Raw genomic sequence first — 12,218 nt, forward strand, 5'->3', positions numbered from 1 at the left:
TCCTATTTAAAATAGGACTCTGGGCCTGTACTTGCTGGAATTTTGAAGGATGAGGGGGGATCTCATTGAAAACTTTCGAATGTTGGAAGGTCTGGACAAAATAGATGTATAAAGGATGTTTCCCTTGGTGGACGAATCTAGGACAAGAGGGCACAGCCTCAAGATAGAGGGACGTCCATTTAAAACAGAGATGCAGAGAAATTTCTTTTGCCTGATGGTGGTGCATTTGTGAAATTTGTTACCAGAGGCAGCTGTGGAGGACTGGTTGTTGGGTATATTTAAGGTGGAGATTGATAGGTTCTTGATTGACCACAGCATCAAAGGTTATGGAGAGAAGGCCGGGGAGTGGGGCTGAGGGGGGTGGGGGGGAAGGATCAGCCATGATTGAATTGTGGAGAAGTTTCGCTGGGCCAAATGGCCTAATTCTGCTCCTATGTCTTATGGTCTTATAGAGATTACTGGGCTGAGAACAGATCTATAATTTGTCTTAATTTAGGATTCTGTGGAGAAACAAGTAAACAGTCTTTCTGGACCTTCTAAAGGGTTAAAAAGTTACAAAGTACTGTATGTGTAGATTGATGTGGAGAAGTGACAGCCCAGCATTAGGTGTAACAAGCACGCCCCCTTCATATTACTAAAATGCTCATAATTCACAAGGAACACTCCAACTCTGACAAAGAAAAGAATGCACAGTAAAGACTATGCCATACCTAAAATAGAAGGTATCCTGACAGCTTGGACTCAGTTGCACTTTGTTAAGTCAGGAAGCTAGAAAGCTAGAAGCTAGAAGCTAGAAGCTAGAAATAACTTTAAGCTTATTGAAGATTTAATTCTCTTGGAATATTGATAGTTCTCTTCCAATGTTTTGAGTTCTATCCAGCTACTTATTTTGAATAATCTTCCTTTTCGTAAATAATTTGGTTGCATTGTCTGAGCTAATTGCCGATTGATTTCCTGTACTGTTAATGTGAGTCTCTCACACGGAAGGTCATGTCTGCAGCCACAACTGAATCAACAAGAATAACCTTCTCCTTCTGGGATTACATCCTCTTTGCTGGGATGTTCCTGACTTCTGTTGGGATCGGGATATATTATGCGGTTCGTCATGGTGGGAGAACAAAGGTGGATGAGTTTTTCACAGGAGGTAGGCAGCTGTCAGCCCTGCCTGTGGGACTGTCTCTTGCGGCCAGCTTCATGTCAGCTGTTCAAGTGCTTGGAGTTCCTGTAGAGGCATACAACTATGGAATCAAGTTTGTGCAGATGTGCCTGGGCCAAACACTGAATGCAGTGCTCACTGCCTACCTCTTCCTGCCTATCTTCTATCGCTTGGGATTAACCAGTACCTATGAGGTAAGCCATCAAGGAATCAGCAACCATATCTCGTAAATTCCCTCCTAAAATGTCACTTTAACAAACCATTGTCATACCTGATAAAATGAAATTGGGCAACACAGCACCTTTCACAGCCACAGCACACTGCCTACAAAATAATTCAATCTATTCACTGTTGAACTAATGAGCTTACAATCAGATACGGTTGAGGTAAATGTCATTAGGATTTTGTTTGTTGTCTTTTGAACAATAATACTGGATGTTTTATAACCAACTGAGAACATTGTTGTGTCCCCCAGTCAGACCGTTGTGTATCTGCTAAGATTTTGTAGTCAAATCTCTTGTACAAGATCCAAATTGATGACTGGCTTACTCAGAGGGAAGTTGCTTTTTATGAAGAAAGTACCTTCAGAGATAGGAATCTGTTGTGGGGCAAACATCATTAACTGAACTATTTCCCTCACCTATCCTTGCCTGCTGAGTTTTGTCACTCTGAAGGGGTGGATTACTTAAACCTTCTGCCTTGCCAAAATATAGGTGTGCATATCTGACTCCTACTTCCTACACCTGCTCCCAACACCCTTCACTGTTCTCAATTTTTAAACAATGATTTAATTATGTTAAGGATGGCAAATTTCCACATTTTAACCAGTCTATGTAAACAACATTTTTCTCTTCATAGAACATAGAACAGCACACAGTACAGGCCCTTCAGCCTACAATGTTGTGTTGATCTACTCCATAGTCAAAATAATCCCTCCCTCTTACACAGCCCACAACCCTCCAGTTTCCCTACATCCATGTGGCTGACTTAATGTCCCTAACATATCACACTCTACCACCACACCAAGTTGTGCATTCCAGGTACTTAACATTCCCCTACCCTTGATATTCCCCCTAAACTTACCTCCACTTATCTTAAATGGACGTCTGCTCATTGCTGCCTTGGGAAAAGTGCTCTGGCTGTCCACTCTTTCTATGCTTCTCATCGTTTTATAATTTCTATCAAGTCATCTCTTATTTTTTGTCACTACAAAGAGAGAACCCCTAACATGCTCAACTTTTCCTCATCATATTTTCCCTAATCCAGGCAACATCCTGGCAAATCTCCTCTGCACCCTCTCTAAAGCCTTCACATCCTTCCAATAATAAAGGGACCAGAACTGAACACAATACTCTAAGTGTGTTCTAATCAGAGTTTCATAGAACTGCAACATTACCTCATGATTTTTAAACTCAATTTTCTGACTAATGAAGGCCAACGCACCATCCACCGTTGAAACCACCCTATCAACTTGCATGGCAAATTTGAGGGATCTATAGACCTGGATCCCAGCATCTCTCTGTTTCTTCACAATGCTAAGAATCCTCCCATTAACCTTGTAATCTGCCTTCAGGTTCAACCTACCAAAGTGAATAACTTCACACTTTTCCAATTAAACTCCATCTGACACTTCTCAACCCAACTCTGCATCCTGTCTATATCCCGCTGTAACCTACTGTACAACAAACATTTACACTCTTGCATAGCACCAGCAACCTTCATGTCACCTGCAAAATTACTAACACACCTTCCACTTCCTCATCTGAATCACTCATTACACTTACAAGTGAGCAGGTTTCCAGAACATACCTCTGTGGAACACCATTAGTCACTGACCTCCAGGTAGAATATGCTCTATCTAATTCCACATGACCCTAGGTAATGACTGAACAAAGTGCCAGTGTATCACAGTGGAGCAGAGGGAACTGAGGTGATGGTTTGGCTGAGACTGATAATTGATTGACAGACTGGAAGCAGAATAGGAAGAGACAGGCCTTCTTGGGGTGGGAAAAGATGACTATCATTGTCTCACAGAGTCAGTGCATAGCCACAGATCAATTTTATGACTGAAGAAAGCATGTAAATGTCTGTGAAAGATGTGAACTTGGGCAGGACTGTGAGGTGTGAAGAGAAGGCAATGGGCTGCTTGACCCAGTGGAGCTCCTCCAGCTCAGGGACGAGTGTGTTCTTCAAGGCAACCCGATGGATGCACGAAAAGGTGAATATCCATGAAGTATCCACATTGACTAAGTTTTATTTAAATGGAAATAGACTGAGAAATTTTGATCTTTAAATAGAACTGTGAACTGGTTCATCAGTCACTGAAGGTAAGTGTAGCAAGCCATTAGAAAGGCCTTTGGCACATTTGCCAACCTTTTAAGATGTATGTACAGTTCTGGTCACACTACAACATTTGAAAGACATGATTTACTTTCACCACTGCACTACATTGGAACTTTTTCATTCTAATTATTGGTAAAGATACTAGAATTAATTTATTATTGTCACATAGAAACGTAGAAAATAGGTGCAGGAGTAGGCCATTCGGCCCTTTGAGCCTGCAGCGCCATTCAGTATGATCATGGCTGATCGTCTAACTCAGAACCCTGTATCTGCTTTCTCTTTTCTTACCCCCTGATCCCTTTAGCCACAAGGGCCATATCTAACTCCCTCTTAAATATAGCCAACAAACTGCCCTCAACTGTTTTACGTGGCAGAGAATTCCACAGATTCACCACTCTCTGTGTGAAGAAGTTTTTCCTCATGTCGGTCCTAAAAGGCTTCCCCTTTATCCTTAAACTGTGACCCCTCATTCTGGACTTCCCCAACATCGGGAACAATCTTGCTGCATTTAGCCTGTCCAATCCCTTTAGAATTTTATACGTTTCAATAAGATCCCCCCTCAATCTTCTAAATTCCAGCAAGTATAAGCCTAGTCATCAGCCTAGTCATAAGCCTAGTCATAAACCTAGTCATCCCAGGAATCAATCTGGTGAACCTCCTTTGTACTCCCTCTATGGCAAGAATGTCTTTCCTCAGATTAGGGGACCAAAACTGCACACAATACTCCAGCAACACAGACAAAATGCTGGTGGAACACAGCAGGCCAGGCAGCATCTGTAGGAGAAGGACTGTCAATGTTTCTGGCCGAGACCCTTCATCAGGACTAACTAAAAGGAAAGATACGAAGAGATTTCCTCCCCCTCCTACTTGCAAATCTTTTACTGTCTTCCCTTTCAGTTAGTCCTGATGAAGGGTCTTGGCCCGAAACGTCGACAGTGCTTCTCTTATAGATGCTGCCTGGCCTGCTGTGTTCCACCAGCATTTTGTGTGTGTTGCTTGAACTTCCAGCATCTGGAGATTTCCTTGTGTTTGCACAATACTCCAGGTGTGGTCTCACCAAGGCCTTGTATAACTGCAGTAGAACCTCCCTGCTCTTGTACTCGAATCCTCTTGCTATGAATGCCAACATATCATTCGCCTTTTTCACCACCTGCTGTACCTGCATGCCCACTTTCAATGACTGTTGTGCAATGACACCCAGGTCTCACTGCACCTCCCCTTTTCCTAATCAGCCACCATTCAGATAATAATCTGTTTTCCTGTCCTTGCCATCAAAGTGGATAACCTCACATTTATCCACATTAAATTGCATCTGCCATGAATTTGCCCACTCATCTAACCTATCCAAGTCACCCTGCATCCTCCTCACAGCTAACATTGCCGCCCAGCTTTGTGTCATCCACAAACTTGGAGATGCTGTATTTAATTCCCTCATCTAAATCATTAATATACATTATAAACAACTGGGGTCCCAGCACTGAGCCTTGCGGTACCCCACTAGTCACTGCCTGCCATTCTGAAAAGGTCCCATTTATTCCCACTCTTTGCTTCCTTTCTGCCAACCAATTCTCTATCCACGTCAATACCATGCCCCCAATACCGTGTGCTTTAAATTTGCACACTAATCTCCTGTGTGGGACCTTGTCAACAGCCTTTTGAAAATCCAAATATACTACATCCACTGGTTCTCCCCTATCCACTCTACTAGTTACATCCTCAAAAAAATCTATAAGTTTCATCAGACGTGATTTTCCTTTCACAAATCCATGCTGACTTTGTCCGATGATTTCACTGCTTTCCAAATGTGCTGTTATCACATCTTTGATAACTAACTCTAGCATTTTCCCCACCACTGATGTCAGGCTAACTGGTCTATAATTCCCCAGTTTTTCTCTTCCTCCTTTTTTAAAAAGTGGGGTTACATTAGCCACCCTCCAATCCTCAGGAACTACTCCAGAATCTAAAGAGTTTTTAAAAATTATCACTGGAGCATCCACTATTTCTTGGGCTTACTTCCTTAAGCACTCTGGGATGCAGACCATCTGGCTCTGGGGATTTATCTGCCTTTAATCCCTTCAATTTACCTAACACCACTTCCCTACTAATATGTATTTCCCTCAGTTCCTCCATCTCACTAGACCCTTGGTCCCCTACTATTTCCGGAAGATTATTTATGTCCTCCTTAATGAAGACAGAACCAAAGTAGTTATTCAATTGGTCTGCCAAGTCCTTGTTCCCATGATCATTTCACCTGTTTTTGACTGTAAGGGACCTACATTTGTCTTAACCAATCTCTTTCTTTTCACACATCTGTAAAAGCTTTTACAATCAGTTTTTATGTTCCCTGCCAGCTTTGTCTCATAATCTTTTTTCCATTTCTTAATTAAGCCCTTTGTCCTCCTCTGCTGGACTCTGAATTTCTCCCAGTCCTCAGGTATGCTGCTTTTTCTGGCTAATTTGTATGTTTGTTCTTTGGAATTGATTTCCCTTGTCAGCCATGGGTGCACTACTTTTCCTGGTTTATTCTTTTGCCAAACTGGGATGAATAATTGTTGTAGTTCATCCATGCGATCTTTAAATGCTTGCCATTGCATATCCATTGTCAACCCTTTAAGTACCATTTGCCAATCTTAGCTAATTCACGTCTCATACCTTAAGAGTTACCCTTCTTTAAATTCAGAATCTTTGTTTCTGAATTAACTATGTCACTCTCCATCTTAATGAAGAATTCCACCATATTATTGGCACTCTTACCCAAGGGGCCTCGCATGACAAGATTGCTAACTAACCCTTCCTCATTGCTCAATACCCAATCTAGAATGGCCTGCTCTCTAGTTGGTTCCTCGACATGTTGCTTCAGAAAACCATCCTGCATACATTCCAAGAAATCCTCTTCCTCAGCACCCTTACCAATTTGGTTCACCCAATCTATATGTAGATTGAAGTCACCCATTATAACTGCTGTTCCTTTATTGCACGTATTTCTAATTTCCTGTTTAATGCCATCTGCAACCTCACTACTACTGTTAGGTGGCCTGTACACAACTCCCACCAGTGTTTTCTGCCCCTTAGTGTTATGCAGCTCTACCCATATCGATTCCACATCCTTCAGGCTAATGTCCTTCCTTTCTATTGTGTTAATCTCCTCTCTAACCAGCAACGCTACCCCACCTCCTTTTCTTTCTTGTCTATCCCTCCTGAATATTGAATATCCCTGGATGTTGAGCTCCTATTCTTAGTCACCCTGGAGCCATGTCTCTGTGATTCCAACTATATCACATGTACAAAGATACAGTGAACAGTCTTGCACTCTGTTCACACAGATCAGATTATTGACCTAGATAAGGTAAAACAATAACAATGCAGAATAAAATGTAAAAGCTACAGAAAAGTGCAGTTCAGGTCAACAATAAGGTGCAAGGTTATAATGAGGATTGATTGCAAAGTCAAGAATCCATGGTATTATATAAAGGATTCATTCAAGAGTCTGATAACAGCAGGATAGGAATGATTTGTGAGCCTGGTGATATGTGCTTTATGCCCAGTGGGAGGAGAGAGCCAAGAGAATGTCTAGGATGGGTGGGAACTTTGATTATGCTGGCTGTTTTACTGAGGCAGTGAGAAGTATGGATAGAGTCCATAGTCAGGAAGCTTCATGTGCTTTCTTGTATAATTTTACTTTTTTTTCTTATGAATATTGTGTATCTGATGCTATGTACTTGTGATATGCTGCAAGATTCGGCCCAGAATCAATTACTTGTCATTACATAACACTGTACAGCACAGCACCGTGTCGGCCCATCGGCTCAAATTGCCACTGACTTGTGCTTTGCAGGTACTAGGAAAGCTTTTGTGTGTCAGGTGATACAGAAATAAAGTTATCGAGCACTATAGCAGAGAATCAGACCCTTCAGCTGATCCAATCAGTGCCATACTGTTATCCTGATGGTTCACTCACCGCAGGATAGCTAAGTTCTGACATACATGTGATGTTTATGTGTCTGCCCGGTTGGGTTGCTCCAAGTCTCAGTAGCATGGCTGAATGTCAGGCGTTGGTGGTCAGAAACTCTTGCTGCAGATGGTCACTGCCTTGAACTTTGGTGACATGGTTGTTACCTGCCATTTATCAGCCTATGCCCAGTGCTGTCTCAGTCTTGCTGCATGTTGGTATGTCAGCTTTCATCTCCAAGGAGATATAAGCAGAATTGAACATTGTGCAGTTTTTAGTGAGAATCCTCCCATTCTTTCACATTTACAATATCTTTGACTGACCAAGGGCAGCTGGTAAACACTGGTCTTATCTGCAAAGCTCACATTCTATGACAACTTAAAGCCAACTGTTGCATTGATCAACCACCACTTCAGGCAGGCACATTGTAGGACCATGAAAGTGTCATTTTGTGTTTCTGAGGCTGTTTTGAATACTTTCTCAACCCTGCCCCCCCAAACCCCCTCTTTTACAGTATCTGGAGCTGCGATTCAGCAAAGGCCTCCGATTGTGTGGGACTTCACAGTTCCTGGTTGCTACGGTAAGGATTACAATTTGGCAGGGGCCTCAGATTGTGTGGGGCTTCACAGTTCCTGGTTGCTACGGTAAGGATTACAATTCAGCTCTTTAAAACAGAGACCATGATGAAGGGCCTTGGCCTGAAACGTCAACTGTTTACTCTTTTCCACAGATGCTGCTGGTCTGCTAAGTTCCTCCAGCATTTTGGGTGGCTTTAATACAAAGTCTATTCAGACAAACAATGAGCTGTAATCCACTGCTTCAGGAATAAAGGAAAAGATGGAAGTGTTAAGGTAGCCACAATGGTCACCTCTAGTTGGTCTCATCAGCATTGCCATTGAGTAGAGTAACTACCCACGAACAAACACACTGGGGGCCTAATAAAACTTACCTGTGCAGAGTTGTAGGGAAGATTGCAAGTGAATGACACAATGCCTACATGGTTGCTTTCCATTCAATACTTTTCCAGGATGCACTCTGAGACAGTTCTGGAAGATTTGAGAAGTGCTGTCAAATGCAAGTTAGTCTTTCTATTTAGAAGGAAGAACAAATAACATTTTTGATTGCACTTCTAAAGCTTGTAAAGTTAAAAGTGAAGTCACAAAAAGCCCTGCCACTGGAAGGCACCTTGCTGTTAACCAGTCAATAACGTTCCCAACAGTTTCTACCCTAGAGAATCAAGATTGCTGAGGAAACTGCCTAATAACCATATAACAATTACAGCACAGAAACAGGCCATCTCGGCCCTTCTAGTCCATGCCAAATGCTTACTCTCACCTAGTCCCACCAACCTGCACTAAGCCCATAACCCTCCATTCCTTTCCTGTCCATATACCTATCCAATTTTACTTTAAATGACAATACCGAACCTGCCTCTACCACTTCTACTGGAAGCTCCTTCCACACAGCTACCACTCTCTGAGTAAAGAAATTCCCTCTGGTGTTACCCTTAAACTTTTGCCGCTTAACTCTCAACTCACGTCTTCTTGTTTGAATCTCCCCTACTCTCAATGGAAAAAGCCTATCCACGTCAACTCTATCTATCCCCCTCATAATTTTAAATACCTCTATCAAGTTCCCCCTCAACTTTCTAAGCTCCAAAGAATAAAGACCTAACCTGTTCAACCTTTCCCTGTAACTTAGGTGCTGAAACCCAGGTAACATTCCAGTAAATCTTCTCTGTACTCTCTCTATTTTGTTGACATCTTTCCTATAATTCGGTGACCAGAACTGTACCCAATAATCCAAATTCGGCCTTACCAATACCTTGTACAATTTTAACATTACATCCCAACTCCTATATTCAATGCTCTGATTTATAAAGGCCATCATACCAAAAGCTTTCTTCACCACCCTATCCACATGAGATTCCACCTTCAGGGAACTATGCACCATTATTTCTAGATCACTCTGTTCTACTGCTCTACCATTTACCATGTATATCCTATTTGGATTATTCCTACCAAAATGTAGCACCTCACACTTATCAGCATTAAACTCTATCTGCCATCGTTCAGCCCCCTCTTCTAACTGGCCTAAATCTCTCTGCAAAATTTGATAACCTACTTCATTATCCACAACGCCACCTACCTTAGTATCATCTGCATACTTACTAATCCAATTTACCACCCCATCATCCAGATCATTAATGTATATGACAAACAACATTGGACCCAGTACAGATCCCTGAGGTACACCACTAGTCACCAGCCTTCAACCTGACAAACAGTTATCCACCACTACTCTTTGGCATCTCCCATCCAGCCACTGTTGAATCCATTTTACTACTCCAATATTAATACCTAATGATTGAACCTTCCGTGTGGAACCTTGTCAAAGGCCTTACTGAAGTCCATATAGACAACATCCACTGATTTACCCTTGTCAACTTTCCTTGTAACCTCTTCAGAAAATTCAATATGATTTGTCAAACATGACCTTCCATGCACAAATCCATGTTAACTGTTCCTAATCAGACCCTGTCTATTCAGATAATTATATATACCATCTCTAAGAATACCTTCCATTAATTTACCCACCATTGACGTCAATCTGACAGGCCTATAATTGCGAGGTTTACTCTTAGAACCCTTTTTAAACAATGGAACCACATGAGCAATACACCAATCCTCCGGCACCATCCCCGTTTCTAATGACATTTGAAATATTTCTGTCATAGCCCCAGCTATTTCTATACTAACCTCCCTCAAGGTCCTAGGGAATATTCTGTCAGGACATAGAGATTTATCCACTTTTATATTCCTTAAAAGTGCCAGTACTTCCTCTTCTTTAATCGTCATAGTTTCCATAACTTCCCTACTTGTTTCCCTTACCTTACACAATTCAATATCCTTCTCCTTAGTGAATACCAAAGAAAAGAAATTGTTCAAAATCTCCCCCATCTGTTTCAGCTTCACACATAGCTGTCCACTCTGATCCTCTAAGGGACCAATTTTATCCCTCACTATCCTTTTGCTATTAATATAACTGTAGAAACTCTTCGGATTTATTTTCATCTTAACTGTCAAAGCAACCTCATATCTTCTTTTAGCTTTTCTAATTTCTTTCTTAAGATTCTTCTTACATTTTTTTATATTCCTCGAGCACCTCATTTACTCCATGCTGCCTATATTTATTGTAGGTATCTCTCTTTTTCCTAACCAAGTTTCCAATATCCCTTGAAAACCTTGGCTCTCTCAAATTTTTAACCTTTCCTTTCAAGCTAACAGGAACACAAAGATTCTGTACCCTCAAAATTTCACCTTTAGATGAACCCCATTTCTCTATTACATCCTTCCCATAAAACAAATTGTCCCAATCCACTCCTTCTAAATCCTTTCACATCTCCTCAAAGTTAGCCTTTCTCCAATCAAAAATCTCAATCCTGGGTCCAGTCCTATCCTTCTCCATAATTATTTTGAAACTAATGACATTGTGTTCACTGGACCAGAAGTGCTCCCCAACACATACCCTGTCACCTGACCTATTTCATTCCTTAACAGGAGATCCAACACTGCCCCTTCTCTAGTTGGTACCTCTACGTATTGCTGCAAGAAACTATCCTGCACATATTTTACAAACTCCAAACCATCCATCCCTTTTATAGTATGGTCTTCCCAGTCTATGTGTGGAAAATTAAAATCTTTCACAATCACATCCCTGTGCTTACTACAAATATTTGCTATATCCTTGCAATTTTGCTCCTCCAATTCTCGCTCTCCATTAGGTGGTCTATAATGCACCCCTATAAGTGTTACTACACCTTTCCCATTCCTCAATTCTACCCAAATAATCTCCCTAGACGAGCTATCTAATCTATCTTGCCAGAGCATTGCTGTATTATTTTCTCTGACAAGCAACACAACACCACCCCCTCTTGTCCCTCTGATTCTATCACACCCAAAGCAATGAAATCCAGGAATATTTAATTGCCAATCACACCCCTCCTGCAACCATGTTTCACTAATAGCTACAACATCATATTTCCAGGTATCAAACCATGCTCTAAGCTCATTCACCTTTCTTACAATGCTCCTAGCATTAAAATAAATGCATTTAAAAAATTATCTACCTCTTCTTCTCTGTTTATCTCTAACAGTACAAAGAACTTTATTGTCTTCTTTTTCTTCCTTCTCTCATACATCCATTCCTACACTGTGGTTCCCCTCCCCCCTTGTACCTAGTTTAAATCCACTGGAGCCTCTCTAGCAAGCCTACCTGCAAGAATAGTTGTCACCCTCCAGTTCAAATGTAAACCGTCCTGCCGGAACAGGTCCCACCTTCCCTGGAAAACTGCCCAATTATCTATAAATCTGAAGCCCTCCCTCCTGTACCATGTCTTCAGCCACGTGTTGATCTGCACTATCTTACTATTTCTAAACCCACCTGCACGTGGCACTGGTAGCAATCCTGAGATTGCTATCCTGGAGGTCCTGTCCTTTAACTTGGCACCTAGCTCCCTAGACTCACCTTTTAGGACCTCCTCACTCTTCCTACCTACGTCATTGGTCCCTGCATGGCCCACGGCATCTGGCTGCTCACTCTCCCTCTACACCTGTAAAAAGCAGCACCAATGCAGTAGTCAATGTAGCAGAAAGCATCCACCCACCATCATCCTCATCCGGTCTCAGCTATCACCTGCCAGTATGTATTTCGTTCCCTTCCCCCACCCACCCTCCTACTTTTCCCCTTACCTGATCTCACCTAGCTCCT

At 41.9% G+C, this 12,218-nt stretch overlaps 1 protein-coding gene across 1 annotated transcript in view; it reads left to right on the plus strand.

Moving 5' to 3' along the window:
- Positions 1-990: 990 nt before the first annotated feature.
- Positions 991-12,218, plus strand: part of LOC132405765 (sodium/iodide cotransporter-like) — a 140,667-nt gene continuing 129,439 nt past the window's right edge. The window contains exons 1-2 of the mRNA XM_059990777.1: positions 991-1,350; positions 7,963-8,028. Coding sequence (XP_059846760.1) covers positions 991-1,350; positions 7,963-8,028 — 426 coding nt within the window. The remainder of the gene's footprint in view (positions 1,351-7,962; positions 8,029-12,218) is intronic.

This window comes from Hypanus sabinus, chromosome 16, assembly GCF_030144855.1.
Source record: "Hypanus sabinus isolate sHypSab1 chromosome 16, sHypSab1.hap1, whole genome shotgun sequence".
NCBI lineage: Eukaryota > Metazoa > Chordata > Chondrichthyes > Myliobatiformes > Dasyatidae > Hypanus > Hypanus sabinus.